This window comes from Pantherophis guttatus, chromosome 1 (assembly GCF_059756535.1).
Source record: "Pantherophis guttatus breed Tessera chromosome 1, ASM5975653v1, whole genome shotgun sequence".
Classification (NCBI taxonomy): Eukaryota; Metazoa; Chordata; class Lepidosauria; order Squamata; family Colubridae; genus Pantherophis; species Pantherophis guttatus.
This window is the reverse complement of record NC_142063.1, coordinates 114,923,129-114,942,277: the sequence shown is the minus strand read 5'-3', so window position 1 is coordinate 114,942,277 and position 19,149 is coordinate 114,923,129. Positions and strand designations below refer to the sequence as shown.

General features: G+C 35.9%; 1 protein-coding gene across 1 annotated transcript in view; it reads left to right on the top strand.

Annotated features, from left to right (window-relative positions):
- The first annotated feature begins 785 nt into the window (after positions 1-785).
- ZDHHC5 (zDHHC palmitoyltransferase 5) overlaps positions 786-19,149 on the top strand; it is a 59,233-nt gene continuing 40,869 nt past the window's right edge. The window contains exons 1-2 of the mRNA XM_060687815.2: positions 786-1,161; positions 16,402-17,686. Of these exons, the coding sequence (XP_060543798.1) occupies positions 17,583-17,686 (104 nt within the window). The 5' untranslated portion in view covers positions 786-1,161; positions 16,402-17,582. The remainder of the gene's footprint in view (positions 1,162-16,401; positions 17,687-19,149) is intronic.

Genomic DNA, 19,149 nt, shown 5'->3' with positions numbered 1-19,149 from the left:
ACTTCAAAGAGCATCAGGGATATAAAATTCATAGAATAATATTTCTTCTTTCCTCTTATTCTTTGCAATTATTAATTGCATTACATGTTTCTGTATCACAATAATGTGGCTCCATCTTTAAAAGCATTATTGTGAACAAGTTTTCCAAAAACATTACAACAGTAGTTCACTTCATACTGACGAAGTGTGCACCAATTTTGTAGCAGTATGCTTTCTAAACCGCAAGGATTGAATTCATAAGAGAAAACTTAGTCATTACTTTGGCATTACAGTTTAAAATCAGCTCGTATTAAACAAAATCCTAACTGAGACAAAATTATTTGGTCTAAATGAGCCAGCCATAACTTGATGGAAGTTATATCTATAGATAATTAAAATTTAAAAAACAGCATATATGAAAATGAAGTAGAGGTATTATGGAAAACAATTGCTAAAGGGCAATTTGTGAACCTTGAATCTGGAGACCTATATTTCCTTAATCTCCATATTACTCTGTTGTGTTCTATATAAACTTCCTTAGACATTTTAGAATCTAGAAACATGATTTCTACACATATATCCTTTACCAGGATAAATAAAACCGAAGATCTTGCTCAACAGATTCTGAACAGTTTAATCTGAGATGAATCTGCAAATTCTTCAAAGGCACGCGATTTCACAGCGATCCTCGATCGTAAAATTAAAAAACGCAAGCTCTACGATTCACGCATGCCCATTCTGATCTAGCTCTGCACTCATTTATCAAGCAAGCGATTGGTCCAGATGCTTCCAAGACGCCTAACGTCACTCACACGCATGCGGATAACTACTTTTCTAGCTCCAGCTTTGGAGCTCCTTCGTTCCCCGAGTCCTGATTTATTAGCGGCGCAGTTCCGCCTCTTTACGCAAACGACTGCGTTCCCGTTTTTCGCCAAACGTGGCTTACTGCGCATGTCCGCAGGAGCGCTCGAGGGAAAGGGAGGAGGAGGAGGGGGTGTAGAGGAAAGGGGGCTGCGCGCGCGCCTACGGGCAGCAGGCTGGCCAACCGGCGAGCCCGAGCGGGTTTGAGAACGCGCATGCGCGCCCTACTTCCCGTGCTGGTGTTTCTTGTGACTGCTTGGGCCGACCGACCGACTACTTGGTTTCCCGGAGCGGCGGCTACGGAAGGGACGGCGCTGGCGGGTAGGTGCTAAAGGTTGGAGGCGGCAAAGGAAGAGCTTCGCCTCCTCTTTAGGGAGCGGCGGGCGTGGAGCGGGGTCCTTCCTCGTCGTCCGTGGGGCGAGGGCTCCGTGGGCCTAACGGCTCTCGGGCTCTTCTTCGGGATCCAAAGGCGCGAGAGGCGAGGGAGGTTCTCTTCCCCCTTTCGCGCGTACTTTTTCCCCTCCTCCCTCCCTCCCTCCCTTCCGCAGAAGTGTAACTTCTGCCTCGGCTAAGCAGCCACGAAGAAGACCCCGCCTCGCACCTCTTTTCTCGCTGCTTTCGCCGCTCTTTGTCACACCCCGAACGGGCTCCGGCGCCTCCTGCTGCGGTGTCTGCCGCTGAGTTAGGAAGGTTCCCCGGCCCGCTCCCAGTTTTGCTGCTCCTCGGAGTCTTGTCCCACCAATGGAACCGGTGGATGGACAGGAAACTCCCCCAAACTTCGTGCCGGTCGCCCTTCCCTCCTTTCGAGTTCTGCTTCAGGAACCTTGATCTTTAGCCAGCGATCTCTTTCAAGGCTGCACCTCAAGGATCACTTATGGGGACTATTAAAGCGTGGAGGTTATAGTCGTAGGCTTCGCCTCGAGGCGTGCAGGGATCTCGTAGACAGGTAGGAAATTGGGTCCCTCCTCCAAGCTCTTTTGCGTATTGTATTGGGAGCGTAGGATCGCTCTTTATAAGAAAGAGATCTTGCAATATTTTTTTCCCCTAAGCAGTTTAAGGTAGGTGTTTGAGGAGAAGAAAAGACATTGGGTACTCTTTGTTAAGACATTTATTGTCATTGCTGTTACTTTTATACTCCGTTTTGCTCAGTCTTCCATATTGGAACTCAGTTTCAGTTTCTTCCCAAATAAAAGAAAAATGAAGTGTGTTTGTTACTTCTCTAGAGTTGTTTGAGAGAAGCTTTATTTTGACTTCGTTAACTAAATAGTGTAGATCCCAAGTTTTCATCTAGAAAGTCTGCAATCAGGGAAATTTATTGTAACAATTTCTTTACACAAAAAGTCATTTTGGTAATTGATAGAAAAGACTTTCCTGTAGACCTTTTGCTCAAGAAAGCAGTTCAGTAGTTGAAATATGCAAAAATATTTTAGAATTACATTTTGATGTTGAAAACTGAAATCTCTAACTTAGTTCATATTCTATCAATTATTTTTTTTCCTGTTTCCAAGTTACATGTTCTTGGGCACTACACGCCTGGTTAGTCTGTTATTCTTCACTCTTTATACCATTGTTTTCTTGTCATGCTTTTTGCTTTAATCTCATATCCACTATCCCTTTTTTGAGGACAATAATATTACTCAGTGCAAATTCTAATTCAGAATTCATATTTCTCTGCAATTTACCATGTTATGTCTCTTCATTGGATTAATCTTTAGAGATTTTTCTGTAATTGCTTTTATTTGCGGTAAGATGGGTGCTTTGACAACCTTCTTGGCCTATGCAAATTTCTATTCCCAGAAGTGGTTTTTATGATCATGTTATTTGTTTTGCACTAATATCTTTTCAATTTTATTTTTAATGAATTAAAATTGCCCATATATGTAAGAATTTCATATTGCACATTAGAAGATACATTAAATATATTTAAATAGTTTATATGCATGGTGTTTAGACTGAGACCAACACAATTTGTTTATAAAGGAGGTTTTTTGGCTAGGAAAAGTATAAAGTAAAGGAATAGTTTATATTTGTATATACTTCCTAGTTATCCAATTGTTAGGTGGCCTTGGCTCATATAGCACAGAAGGCAGACAAGATAAGGACATTTGCCAGTAAACTGATTTTTGTAATAAAAAGCCTATGTATGAGGAGAAACTTGTTTTGCTGCCTATAAGAAAGTGAATAGATAATAGCAGGTATTTAGACAATGACATGCAGTGGAAGATTTTGGTAGCTATTTGTAAAAAGAAAAAAAATTGTTACAGTAGAAATAAAAGCTATTTTAGTCTGGGTCAAATGTTTAAGTCAAGGAGTAGTTCACATGTAATGCAACCACCTATAACCTAATCAGTTTATTGTTAGAGAAAGTTGTTTTGGATTAACTAAGCATCCTAGGTTGAATGAAATAGGAAGGATAAGTAACAAAATGTGGATACTTCCCTGCTATTAAAGAGAGAATTGAATTGCCTAGAGTGGTTTCACAAAAATGGGGCACCTGTAAGTGCTCCTTATCTCAGAGCTTTCTTCTTTTCATTCCCCACCCCTTTGTCCATTAGAGGCAGTTAGAACAATAGCAGATACATAATCTCCCTTTCAATACCAACCCTTATCAGGTTATCAAGTTTTTCCTTAAGAAACAGGAACTGACAGCTTTCCAGCTACTTTCCTGATAGCTGGACTGTCTGCAAAGATGGCTGCTCTGCTGCTCATTTGTCTGCCATCATATTCTTGGACTAAATATTTACTGCAGGGTAGCAGCAAACCAGGTTAGCTATATTATGTGAATACAGCCTAACTATTTGGGAGAAAAACTATACCTGCAATTTATTTTGAATGATTTTTACCTCTTCCAAAATTATCTGTTTAGATCCTTACAGTGATTAGGCTATCTGGATTAATCTATTACTTAATACAAATTGTGGATAAGCCTTTAATAGTGATTGCTCTTAGGCAAGGTGGATAAAAATCAATGATTTTTTTAAAAAAATAAAAAAGATCAGATTTTTTTGTTTTAAATTGGATTTTTTTGATTTTTATCGAATTTATTTTAATAAAAAACTTTTGGGGTAAAAATCTATCGTAAGATAGTTTTCTATTTAAGATACATAAATAATTTAGTTTATTCAGCATGAAATGGAGCTTAGTTATGTAGCATGAGGCTGTATATTCTGCAACACTGGGACTATTGGTGAGTCAATAGTGGGTCAAAGGAGTAGCAGAGATGACAGTTGCTCTTTAAAATTATGATTTAAATTAAGTTGATTTAAATCAAGCCTTTTTACTAGTGATTTAAATCATGATTTAAATTGTGATTTAAATCAACTCGATTTAAATCAAATCCACCCAGCTCTTAGGTAATTTTGTTGTTAGCTCTTGAGCCAGTTGGTAATGATGGATGGCTTTCCACCTAGAACAAGAGCAGGCATTCTGATACTTTTTCAGTATTTTATACTAAAACGTATACAAATTCAATTTAATTTAACTTGCTGGTCAGTCACTTTAGTGATTTATCCCCTCCAAATTTAAGTGGCATCTGGTTTCCTTTTTCCCATTCTGAATAGCAACTTACAATTTGGAATTTACATGATGTATTGAAGGATAAGCTGTATGATAAAAAGTATCAGTATTTTTTGCTCATCTATTGCAACATGTATTATAGAATGACAATGTTAGACACCTGATTCAGTTGGACTTAAAGAGTGTGAAATCTAATACAAAACAGAATATGGCATAATTTCAAGATAACTCATGTGAAAATGAAAATGTAACCGTGTGTGTGTGTGAAATTCATCAATGCAAACAATAACAGTTTTAAACAAGAACATGAAGGTTGGTGAATAATATTTCTACATAGCATCTTTGGTACTCTGTTTCAGAATCATTAAAGAGATATGTACTATAGTCTCCAAAAGTTCTGTTTGTCACACTTCTTCAAAAGCAAACTATTTTTTGTGATTAAATTTAATTTGTATGAGTGTAAAAGTGCCCATTGGGGAAGTAAGATCTTTAAAAGGCATTCCTGACATTCAACTGTCAGATATCATCAGGAAGCTGTCCTGTACGCCCTTATGTATGTCCCTTGCAGGAAAAGATTCAGATTAAGACAAAAAGTGTCTGCAGGGTAAAATACAATAGCTGAATGTGCAGAAAGATATTTAAAACTGGAACTTTAATAGAAAAAAAGAAAATTGAAAACTTTATTTTTATCAAATTATTTAGACTTGAATAAGACCATTTAGAGCAAGGGTTCAAACTCACGGCATGGTGGCATCACATGACGTATCAGGACTTTTCCCCCCTTCACTAAACCGGGCATGGGCGTGGCCACCGCGTAATGCATCCAGGCTTCAGGCTGCGAGTTTGATAGTCCTGATTTAGAGCAATGAATCTAATGCAGGAATACAAATTGAATTAAAAGAATTACATTAAATTAAAAGAAAATAAGCATTTGAAATAACTATTTGCTGTGGTTTGGGAACTAAGAGAATGGGCAAAGTACATGCTTCCCATCTCACTTTACATTGTTTTAAGAAACTCTATTTTATGTAGGAGAAAACAATGTATCTTAAAGTTAACTTTAGTTTGGAATTAAGGCATTCCTTTGGAATGAATATTAATGTAATACATCTGAACAATGTTATTATAAAGTATACTGATAGTTCTGGAGTTTCAGATCTGGTATATGATTTAGTAACAAAGGCTGGAGTCACTTAGAAGGTATTCATGTACTGAATTACCAGGTTGTCTGAGGCTGATGGCTGATAACAGCATAATTTTTTAGATACAATTAATCACATGCCTAACATCTAAATACCATTAACTGATATAAAATGTTAAGCTTTTGGAGAGCAATGTATAAGGGGCTGTGATATAGCAAAAGTTAAAACTTTCATATTTTGCTTTTAAGGTTGCAAAGGAGTCTTGGTTCTTTTTCTATTGAAAATAAAATACAGGTTAACTATAGTTTTTTTCCAATAAGATATTATAAGCTGCTTCTCTCATTCACTAAACACACTTTAAAAAAAATACACTAGATTCTTTATTAAGTGTTACATATTTCAGATAAAACATTTATTAACATAAATAATAAAATCCAGCATTTTCTCTAGCTGTATATTAGGTATAAGCCCCATATACTTGCCTAGAACCTCACTAAATAATTTTGCAAACCCTGTGATTATTAATTAAGCAGGACTATATAGGCATGGATGGGTTTGGATTTTTAGGAAAATTTTAAGGGGGTTCCGTTAATATGCCTACTTATATGGTTGTGTTCCAGTCTTCATATATGTTTGTGCTTCAAAATAGTGGGAAACTTTACCAAAATTATTCATCAGAGAGAATTTTGAGGGCAGCAAAAGGAAAAAACAAACATTAGAAAACAGCTTTACAACAGCTTTGGTCATTGTCTTTTCTTTGTAGCATCCAGAACCACTCAAGTTTGTTTTTACTGAAGTTTGGTCCTAAACTTTCAAATAGCAGCTATGATTTCTTTGCACTTTTTTAAAGTAAAATTTATCTTAAATCCTTGTTTGGATTCTTCTATGCAAAGATTCTAGCTCAGCTGTTCATGGGAATATCCATTTTCCATTTGAATTTTCTTTTCCTATTGGGCATATAGTACAGTAATCTGTCAGCTGCTGTGGATGTAAGATATTCCACAATCACTTTTATTATATCTAACACTTCTCATATCTTTGAGCTATAACACTTAGACTTTGGGGCTATGTGCAAGCATTAATGTTGATTAGCATCATTTTAAAATACTTTTATCTCCTGGTAAAGGAGGTATTTCCGCACCTTATCAACCTTATTTCAATTGTTTATATATGTATGCTTGTATATCTAAAACAAACATGGAGAATGTGCAAGTATCTTGGATCTGTTTCCTAAAAAGGGCCTTAGAACTTTCTAATTTCCTGGACTGGGAAGAAGATGATACTGAAACAGAGATTGATCAAGTCTATAGAATTTACATAACTTTTGCCAAATTAAGAAATTAATTTTGAAATTAATTAAGACGGGGTGTCTTTCTGCAGTTTGTCATAAAGAAGACCATAGACCAAGTTTTATGACAGCATTTTAATACTAGAGGTTTGATAATTCCAATTAGAATACTACACAAGAGAAAAGAGTTTTTTTGACAGACAAATCAGAAGAAACAAAAGGTTGGAAGGAGTGATTTATATTTTTAAACAACACAGATTGAGACTAAAGCAGAGAAAGCAAGAAATATTTTGGTAAAAAAATTTAAAACTGGAAGAAGTATTAATGGACACATGACCATCAAATGCCACAACAGTTACAAGACATTTAAAAAATACCATGATGGGCAGTACAGATATTTAACATTCTAAAACTTCTGGGAAATTGGAATGCTGTTGTTCCCCCACAGAAAGAGTGTCTGAGAAAAATGTTAAAAGTACACAAGGTAAATTACCAAAGATTTTTATCTATTTAATGGATAATTAGGAGCTTGTTGATGTATGGAGATATAAAAATGGTGAGTCAAAAGAATACACTTATTTTTCTTGAGAGGCGTCTTTCTCAAGAACGGTTATAATTTGGATTTCTGAGAGGTTTATAAAGTTCAGACATTATCAAAGACTTTCAGATTACAACCTAGCAGATTTAACTTTTAAAAGGAAAATAGATCTTTTTGGTGGAGATTTGATGAGATGCTGGTACAAAAAAAATGCTGGAGGATTGTAAAAAGTTGAGGGAATTTTTTTAGAATAATAATAAAGCCACAAAAGTAAGGTTGGTTAAGTATACAAATGAAGCTTTTGTAAGAGGATATTTTACATTATGTAATAGTGAATTTAAAAAGAAAAGGCAAGAAAAATGATTTTGGATGAGATAAAAGGAATTTTAAAATCCCCAGGGAATGTCAACTATTACTCACCAAATTAAGCTTCTGTACAGGCAATTAAGTTAACAGTAAGAAAGATGGAAATAAAGATGGATTATGCAGAACAAAATTTTGAATTTGCAACCAAATAAACTCAGGAGATGGTTGGGATATAATTTGTGAAAACAAAAAATAAAGTGATATTAAAGTTGTAAGAAGGGAATACTGCACTGTAGTAACAGGTAATGCAAATATGCAAAAAGAGTTTCATTAGTATTACACACCTTTATATAAAGATCAAAAAAATTTCTCAGAATAAGTGAATAAATACTCTCATAAAGAGAATTTATTGAAGACTACAGAGCATCGGAAAATTCTTTTTGAATGGATTTATAACAACACTAGAGCTATCAAAAAGACTAAAACAGAAAAGATATTTGGTCCAGGTAGATTGCTGGCCTCTTTCTATTGATATTTTGAGGATAATATTTTACAATTTTTACAATGTGAGTTTTTACCTAAAAGACAATTACAAGTTAATATTAGAAGTGTTTGAATATTTTGGAACCTTAAGCAACATATTGAAAAACAAGCCAGATTGATATTCTTAGATGCAGAGAAGGTCTTTGATAATTTGAATTGGATTTTTTTGTTTAGAGTCTTGTAACATATGAACCTTGGAGATAATTGTATTAAACGGGTAAGACTGGTTTAAACTTCACAGAAAACAAATATATTTTGTAACAGAAATATTTATTGTTTTACACTTTTGTTGCTTTTGCTAGAGCAGCGTGGTGGCCTAGTGGTGAAGGTGCTTGCATTTCACTTGGAAGGTTGAGAGTTCAATCCTATATAGCGGCAGACGTTTCTCTCCTATGGCACAAAGAAAAATTATCTGCTGTGAACTCTCCATGGTGTCAGGAAGGGCATCCGGCTAGTAAACAGTCAATTCCATCCAGTCGCCCCAACTCTAGTCTGAATTAAGGGATTACGAGATCATAACAAGGTAGATTTTATTGCTTTTGATGTTGTAGGTCACTCAGAACCGCTTTGTGGTGAGATGGGTGGTAAATAAAATAATTATTAATAGAGAACTAAAAACCCTTGTGAAATTCAAAAAGAGATAATACAGGTATGTCTGCTGTCACCACTTTTGTTCATTTTAGTTCTTGAGGTACTGAACAGAACTATGGGAGTTAAAATTAAAAAACAAATTTATAAATTAAAGGCATTTGTGGATGATTTAGTCTAATTTTAGAAGATCCACTAAAGGGAGTAGAAATATTAATGGGTAGATTAAAGGTCTTTGGTATTTTAGCAGATTTTAAGAATAATCAGAAGACAAAGTTGTTAAGAAGAATATGAAATTAGAATAAATATAACTGATGGAGAAAACTGATTTTAAGATTGAGAAAAAAGATTGGATACTACTATGGCAAATATGAATTGTATGTTATTTCAAAGTAATTATGTTAAGACACTGGAGGAGATTAAGAACAACATGTTAAGATGGAAGAAATTAAAATGGTCACTGTGGGGAGAATGTATTTTTCTGCTTCTTTGGTCTGGATTAAAGAATGCATGCTGTTGAGAAAAAAGACTTTTGGAGTTAGAAGATTATGAGCTGGGGTTTGGATGGCATGGATATTTATAGTACAATGAAGTTTAAAGTTAATGTGGATTTCAAAAATTTTATTATTGAGAACATTTGAGAATATGGAATGGATATAAACACATGTTGTACCCCAAGCCCCCCTTATGGATCTAAGCTTCATAAACTTGTAATAGAAGAGGAACAACAGGCAAAGACAAATGGTTGATGTATCAAGAATTATTGGAAAACCATCAAGGGGAATTTAAAATTAAATCAAGGGAACAATTAATAACAGAAGGATGTAGTTGTCGATGGTTTTCCCATTTACAGATGGGTTTATCAGAAGGATTCAAACCGGCAAAAAGATAATATGAAATGAAGTAGGAATTTGAAGTATAGTTGTGTATTGATAAAGAATATGTAATTGCTAAAATACACTTTTGTTGAAATTTGAAACAGAAGAACAGGTTGATAAAATGAACTAGGAATTTTGGTTATATATAAATGGGTCAGTGGGAAACACTTTAAAATGTCAAAATTTACATGTTGATCTTAAAGGAATTTTTATTGAATAACGTATTGTTAGTATATGATATCAGAAATTATCTAGAATGTATAAGGATATTTCAAAAGTCGGTTGCCAATCTAAACAACACAATGAGATATTTTATCATGCTTGGTAGATACCGTATTTTCCGGCGTATAAGACGACTTTTTAACACATGAAAATCTTCTCAAAAGTCAGGGGTCGTCTTATACACCGGGTGTCGTTCTCCTGTAACCAGGCAGACCAGCCGGAAAGGCTCTAACGAGCCTTAAATGGCTCTGGCGATCCCAGCTCTGACGATCCCAGCTCTGACAAGCTCTGAGTTCCCTGCAACTCAGCTGGGATCGCCAGAAACCATGTAAAAGGAAAAAAGTTTTTTCCCTTTTACTCTGAGGATCCCAGCTCTGAGGATCCCAGCTGAGTTCCCTGCAACTCAGCTGGGATCACCGGAAACCACGTAAAAGGAAAAAAGTTTTTTCCCTTTTACTCTGAGGATCCCAGCTCTGACGATCCCAGCTGAGTTCCCTGCAACTCAGCTGGGATGGCCAGAGCCATGTAAAAGGGAAAAAGTTTTCCCCCTCCAGCTTGCTTACCTCAGCTGCTAGTCGCAACCCTTGCTTTGCTTGCCTGAATCTATTCAGGCAAGCAAGCAACTCCCTGCCTGCAATCAAGCAAGCAGGGAGTTGTGGACTTCAACTCCCAGAATTCCTCAGCCAGCAAAGCAAAGCTGGCTGAGGAATTCTGGGAGTTGAAGTCTACAAGTCTTAAAGTTGCCAAGGTTGGAGACCCCGGTACTATTGGGTAAGTTTTTTTCCCCTTTGGGAGCTTTAAAAAAAATAGTCAATTGGGGTTTTTTTAGTTGTTCTTTTTTAGACCTAGCCATTTAAAGTTTAGGAAGTTTTAAATTTAGCTTTCATATAAAAATAAAAATAAAATAAAATAATATTTGTGCAGCTTTCTGAGATTTAGTGTGTTTCTGTAGTGTTTCACTCCAACTACACAAACACATAAAATCTCACAAAGCTGTATGTGGAATTTGGTGTGTGTAAAGTGTGAAAGTTGGTTTTTTGGACTTTTTGTGGCTGTGTGAGGTTCCTGCTTGTTGCAGGGGCCATTTTGGGTTTAGCACAGCTGCTTTTACATTGTGGGTGAGCCAGTTGTGTTGTGTTGTGTGTGTTTAGAGTGTGAAAGTTTTTTTGGGGGGCTTTTTGTGGCTGTGTGAGGTTCCTGCTTGTTACAGGGGCCATTTTGGGTCTAGCACAGCTGCTTTTACATTGTAGGTGAGCCAGTTGATGTTTTTTAATTTTTATTTGGTGTGCATTGGAAGAGGGGCAGTCTTATATGGCGAGTATAGCCCAAACCCTATATTTTAACAGGAAAAGTTGGGGGTCGTCTTATACGCCCAGTCGTCTTATACACCGGAAAATACGGTATGTAAAAAAGGGGTTCAAATACATATTTCAATATAGACGATTTTAAATATTAATATTCAATCAAAATCAAAACTTGTTTTTAGAACTAATGGATAAACAGGGAAAAAACATGGAAGATTATTTCAATTATGATTATTGTGAAGAGATGATTATATGCATAGTAATGAAAAATTCAATACTATTCATTATGGTGGAATGGTTGGTGAAATTGACATATCTTGCTGAGATCATTTAACTTATTTGATTAGAGAGAAGAAACTACAGTTATTGCTGAATAGAAACCCCTTATAGATATTTTGTATAAAAAATTTTAAAAAATGAACTTGTGATTTATATCTTTGATATTTACATGTAATCCTCCACTTATGACCGGTCACTTAGCAGCTGTTTGAAGTTATGGTGGATCTCCTTGGGGGTACTTATAACCCAGTTCTAAAGTTCCAGCGCCTTTCCCTCTCCCATAGTCACATGATCACATTTCAGGCCCTTGGCAAGTGGCCTGCATTTATAGCCACTTGCAACATCCTGCAGTCACATGACCACATATTACGGCATTTTGCTGAAAACCAGCATTTAATGTACTAGGTTTAAAAAAAAAAAAAAAGAAACCAGCCAATAGCAGACCAAATGTTTGCTTAATGCCTGTGGTGGTCACTTTACAATCATGGCATTTGCTTAATGACCACCATAGAACAGGGCAAAAAGAATATTGTGCTTTAACTTTACAAAGATTAAAATATATTTGTATTTACAACTGCTGTGAAAAATATCAGAAGACACTTGTATTTTTTCCCTTTTTTTCTATTTTCCTTCAACTTTTTTTCCTTGCACTTTTTGCTTTCTGCTCAGTTACTTTTCTTTTCTTATTTAGGCAGTTAGGAAATTTATTTTTAACTCATTTTTAAGTTTTAATAAAATCATATAAAATATAGAACAACTGAAGACAGAATTTTAGAAATGTTGTCTTTAATTTTTATCTCTTTTTTCACATATGTCCCTTTTATTAATTTAAATTTAAAAGGGATTTCAATCAATTGGTAATCACTACAAGCTGTTAGCTTAAGTTTAGAGTAGAGTCAGGTTTCCAGCAGTTCACCAAACCAAAATGTAGGCCTTCAGGAGTATATGTTATTACCATAAATGCCTAGAAGACTCTTTGGTTGAGAACATTACTAAATCAGCAAAGCATTTACTTGGATTTCATGGTTTATGCTGATACTTCTTTGCCTTATGTTGTATTTTAAGCTCTGTATTTGCATTTTATTTCAAAAATATTTGTGAATGCATAGAAGGAGTTATTACTGACACTGACACTGTGCTTGATGCAGTGGAAAATGATAAGCGAGGGCATATGAAACTCACTAGAATTGCAATAATAACAAGGCTCAGCAATGAAATTGCATTCACTCTGCTCCCTCCTTTGTAGTTCACTGCCTTTTGGCTTCTGCCCGTGTAAATTACTAGGTTTTCAGAAAGTGTTCTATTACTCTACATGTACTAGTTAATCATCTCTGCCAGCAGAAGTAGCTGCTGTTCTTAATGAATAATTTACAAGATTGATCACTCACATTGTTCAGTAATACAGTGTCAAGACATATGGAATGACAACATGCAATGTTGTATAGCTCTAACATCTACCGTGATTGATCTCCAGTATAAGTTGTAGGTGATGCTTTTATCCGGCTTTTATCATTTATATTGTATATATACACCAAATGATATTTATATTATATTGTATATGTACCAAATGATATTTGGTTCATATTGATGCTTGCCTTTGGATGCAAATATGGCTTATAAATACATTATTTTAATTTTGAATCCAACAAGAGCTTGATTTCCAGGTCTTCCAGGACTGTAGAGAAAGTTGAACCATGATTATATTTAAATGTGATTTATAGACACACACAAAAGAAAAAATGTGCTTGTGTTTCTAACAGATTCACAGAGTCTTAAAAGAGGAAATTAGCCTACAAAGCAACTTGCATCTTTCTATATTATATAGCATTTTTTAAAGAAATGGGGCAATTTTTTTAACAAAAGAAAAATCACATTTGAGGAATAAACAGGATTTTATTGTTAGAATTTGGGATAGTGGTTAAGACACCAGGCTAGAAAGCGGCGGTCTGAATTCAAGTGCCTCTTTAGCTATTAAAGCCAGCTGGGCAACTTTGGGGCAGTCATGCTTTCTCAAACCAAACCATGTCATAAGATTGTTGTTGTGGGGAAAATAGGAGGAGGAAGGTGTGTTGGATGTGTTAAGTCACCTTGAGTTATTTGTAGAAATAAAGGCATTATACAAATAAATAAAAAATATAAGGCCCCCTGATATATTTGGTTGTCAAGCCTGCAAGAGCAAGACAAGAAGGCAGATTGCAGCGGTGAGAGAAAGTTTGTGAACTCTAGAATTATCCATAATATTTCAGTATTGTTACCTGCAATATGATCTGAACTTTATCTAAGGCCTGTTAATAGATGAAGAAATTCTGGTTAAAAAGCACGAGAAAACAATGAAGTGTTTCTAAAACAGTAGTTTAAGATTTAGTAATTGGTACACCTCTTCTTTTAGCATTACAGATAATCTTCAATTTATGACTGTAATTAAGCCCACAATTATGATCTCAAATCACAACAGTGATTTGTATGACAATATGTGACCACCACTCAATTTTACAAATTTTCTATGTGTTGGTCATTAAACAAACTACTGTTAAGCAAATTCCATGGTTATTAAGCAAGGCCATTGTTCTCCACGGGCATTTTTGCCAGAAACCCGTAAATGCAAATCAGTTACCAAGGGCCCAAAAATGCAGTCACGTGACTGTGGAGGGGAGAGGCATAATATTTTCTCCCACACATTACCATTTTTGACCCATTCCTCTTTGAAAAATTGCTTCAACTCACATATCTTTTTGCTCTTTGCATGAACTGTTTACTTTAGGACAGTGATGGCTAACCTTTTTGCCATCGTGTGCCAGAAAGGGGTGGGTGGGGGAGGTTCACGCACGATTGTGCCCACACCCATAATTCTATCTGCCCCGCCCTGTGCATGCGCACACAACCCCCTCCCCCCGCTCCTGTCACATGATGTCCCGGTAGGCCCGTTGTTCTGTCTCACCTGGCTCCAGATCCTCTCTATGCATCTGGGGAGGGCAAAAACAGCCTTCCCCACCCCAGCCCCAGGCCCTCCAGAGGCAGGAAACAGCCTGTTTCCCTACTTCTGGTGAGCCCAGAAGGCCCAAAAATTAGCTGGCCAGTGCGTGCATGCGCGCCCTAGCTGAGCCAGTGTGCCAGGCAACATGGCTCCGTGTGCCACAGGTTCGCCATCACGGCTTTAGGGTATTCTACAACATTTCACCTATTAAGGATAGGACTTTGACTCGGCCTTTCCAAAACTCAATATTTATTCTGTTCTCTCAATATTTAAGTTTATTGTGTTATATATTATATATGTTCTGACCTTTTTCTGTAGAATTGGTAAGTTCAGAATTCATTGTAAGCCAACTAGATCCTAAACCTGCAAAGCAGTTCCAAATGGTGATAACCCTACCATCATGTGTCATAATTGGGATGAGCTTTTGTTGATATGCAGTGGGTTTTTTTCTCCAAATACAGCATTTCTCATTAATGCCAACAACATGCACATTTGTTTCAACTGTCCTCAAAGCATTATTCATAGCCGCCTGTTTAGCCAAGTAAACTTGACAGAACCCTTGACTAGTCCCATGAATGTTCTCTCTTCAGTTTTTCCTGACATAAGACGTTATAAAAATGATCTGCAAATCCTTTGATGTAACAGTGAAGTTCCATTACTTAGTGGCCTGCAAACCCCTTTTCTTTATTCATGTAGTATGATATAACTTTATTTTAAGGTGATGTTTTCGGATGACTATTTCTGGGAAGAATAGCAACAGTGTTGCATTTTTCCATTTTTGCACTCTACTGGATTGTGAATTGATGAAAGCCAACATCTTTGTCAGTAGTTTCATAGTTTTTTTGGGGCTCATATCTGCAACTACTATTTTGATCAGGATATGATTAATTTCCACAATTTTTACTGTGGGGATAAGAGATCTGGTTTTGGTTTTGTTCTGGAGAGGGGAACACCAACATACGATATTATTAATATTTGATCCAACTCACTCTCTTAAAAGAGTTGATTATCTACAGTCGGTGTTTCTAACAGAGGCAGGTCATACTGGCTCCATGAGTTCAATAAAGATATTAAACTCTTTGGGTTGTTTTATTTTGCTAAAATCTCTTCATTAATAAGACTTAAATGAATCTCTGATCAAATTGTACTTCATGATACTAAAGAAATACGGATAATTCTAAAAGATTCACAGACTTCCTTACTGTTATATCACCTCTTGGTTCTATACTTCTGAATAATCCGATTAGAGGGAAAAAAGAAGAGTTTATAACTGAAAATATAGTATGGCAAATGTGGAGAGTAGTTGCAGAGAGAATATGGAAGTGTATATAAGGGAAGCAGATGAAAGAAGTAGATTATTCTCGTCTGCTTCAAAAGTAAATTGATTTAACAATGAATATATGTTTCAAGATGTATTATGGAATTCCTGACCAACAAGGTTTTAGACTTTCTTTGAGTTTGGAAATGCTTAGCCAATGCTTTCTGCCTGCTAATAGAAGAAATAAGTTAGCAGAATACTTTTTCTTTCCACTCCCTACTGCACATTCCTTACATCTGTTTTGGGTGACAGCCTCAACTTTTTAAAATGGATTATTCAGCATAGAGAGAAAGAAAGGGGGGAAATGCAGATGAATAATATTGTATAATTGTTTAATATATATATTAAACAATATAATATTGTTAATATAATTGTTAATATATCAGTTTTCAACATGTGAAAAGTGAGTGATTTGAAGTTTAATAAGTTCTTTCATTTGTGTTAGACATAATCTTTTAGTATTAGTTTTATTAACATTAAGCTTATCCAAATTAAAGATAATTATGGGATGTTTGAGGTTTGAATACAAAATGTGCCATATCTCAAAAAGTCAGAATTATTCCAGATGTGTAGTTATAGAAACCAAATCACACAAGTGTTATTCATAAATCATTCTTTAATTTAAAAATGTTACAAATAAAAATATTTTTCTTTCTTTTTTCTAGGTAAAGAGAAGAGTTCCAGATGTCAAATTTTTTAAATGATGTGAAGATTATTAAAGCAAATATGAATAAAGACTAATATATGTGATAGACGTGTGACAGTGGATCAGTCTGGAGCAGACAAAATGTTGTAGGACATAAGTGTGGAAGAAGACTGCATTTTTGTTTTCTATCAATTGTTTTATTTTTATGACAACCTTTGAAAATTGTGAGGCTCCCAAGTCTGGATTTACTGTGTGTACAATTGATGCATCTTTAAAGAAGCAAAACTTACTTTCTATTTAAAAAAGTAAAAACTATATTTATAAAGGGTTTAAGAAGACTAAAACAGGACCAATCCTCCAGTTTGCTCCTCACAATTCCTCTTGAACGAAAAGGATTTTCAGCTCAGCCATCTACCAGCTGTTACTAGGATTTAGTGTTCAGAAGAAAAATAAATGCAAGCAACTGCCACTCAGTCCTAGTTCCTGATGAAATCGGGGGGGACGGTTCTAGCCCTGGGAGAAAAGAGCATTCTGGAGGCAGAAAAACATGTGTTCTAGACTAGCATATTTACTAATAATGTAATTATCCCCAAACATCACCCACAATGCATTGCTTTATCTTGAAAACAGATTAGAAAGGAAAAACTGCCTCAAAAATTATTGTGCAATTTCTGAAAATAATATGAAGTAATAATACATGAAAAACCATTGGGAGCTTATATCTAGTACATCATTTTTCTTGGAATTTTTCTTCAATCCATCTTGTCGTCTTGCACTAAAAATTCCAATCCAGCTGCAGTTTTCTGCCTTATTGAACTATTTTTTTCACCTTCAGAAGATGATATTCTCCAGAAGCTACACGGCGATTACTTTTTCCAGAATTTAATTTTACATTGTTATTTTTCAAAAGGAATCTTGGGATTAGGTTTATTATTCTCCTGATTGGATCCTGTTCTGTTCATTTAATAATTCTACCCAGATTTATTCTTTTTTGTCAATGTCATCTTGATTTATAATTGTGAACAAGATCTGGCTCTTAACAGACAACTTTGAGAACTTGGATACTCTATTAAGCTTTCCCCTGATTTCTTGTTTTGTTTTGTATTTTGAGAAAGCTTCTTTTCCTAATTTTCTTACCCTTCTTGACTCCTGTTGGGCCTGGGCTATGCTGCAGGGCAGATCACCCACCAGAGCTCCAACATGCCAGCAGCATCTGGAAAGAGATTCAAACCTAGCAAGTATGTCCCAGTATCAGCTGCTGCAATCTTCTTAGTAGGAGCCACCACTCTCTTCTTCGCTTTTACGTGAGTCAGAAATATCTATTACTGGGATCTGCAATGGAATGGACTGGGGAACAATTATGCGATATTGGTGTCTTTGCTTTTCAGCATCCATTACAAGAGTATATAAAAACCAGAGGTGTGTTCTGTTCCGTTAACTTTGCAGAAGTAAAGATAGGATTGAAGCCGAATAAAACAATATAAAGTTTATGTAAAAGAAATTGATGTTGAAATACAGTGATGGCTAACCTTTTCAGGACCGAGTGCCCAAAGCATTCACGCGAATTTGCATGCGGCCCCACATATGTGTGTGCAGCCCCGCATGAGCCCCCCCTGCATGTGCGTGTGCCCTGCGCATGCGCCCTGCACATGCGTGCACAACCCCGCCCCTGTGCCCTGCCCCCCCTCCTGCATGCACGGCAGTGACCTGATGACCAGCTGGCTGGCGGGAGGTGCGCACACATGCGCAGCAGAGCTGAATTGGGGTAACGGCTCGCATGCCCACAGAGAGCACTGCGTGCCACGTGCTATAGCTAGCCTTACTTATCCATCTCTTATGTAAACAGTGAGGCTGTATATTCTTTTGGATTCAAAGGAAAAATATTTGGAATATACATAAGACCCATTTGCCGCCCTTTAAATCATGCACATCTTTTGGGAGGTTACTATTGCAGTAACTTTGTGAATCCAAGGAGAAACAGTGTTTTTAAAGAACTTGTCAACAGATGCATGAGTGTAGATGCATACATTTTCCTTTGAATTTAAACCACTGCTAAATCACAGTGGTCTTCTATTAACTTTTGAAATTAGAATAAGGAGCCACTTCCTTTACCAAGCAAATGTTTAATGTGCCGCTTTATCTCTAATGAACTTTTGAATATATTCTAATGTAGCCCACATGTTTTAAGCTGCATTGGTACCAGTCTACCATTTAAGAATTATTGGTGTGCATATATGAATGATGCATGGTGATATGATATTAAGAGTGATGCACTCTTGTACCTAAGTTAAAGTTACTGAAAACTGATTATGCTGAGAAATATACTCTAGAAGTCATGTTTACATAACTTGTTTCTTAAGTGCATAACTATTGAAGAGAAGCTTTACTAATAGCAAGTGGTTTCACTAGTTTTACAGGCTATGGCTGCCTCACCCATGCTGCCCTATGATAATGTTGCACCTCATCATCCATATGAGTATGCTTAGCAGGTTCTATCTTCATGTGTATTTTAAGTTTTAGAATAGGCAATCTACAAACGGAACAAATATAAAATGTTTATATTATGCTAAATATACGAAAAGGGGAAAAACTTACAAAAGAGAAAAATGAACATGATAGGAAAAGCTAAAGAACAAATATATAGGCTCACCAAAATTTTAAAAATGTATGTGACTTGTCAAATATATATTTTAAAAACTGCTTTCAAAGCTGAAAAAAGTTTAAACATTGAAGTCATTAAACAAATTTTAAAAATGATCTATATTTA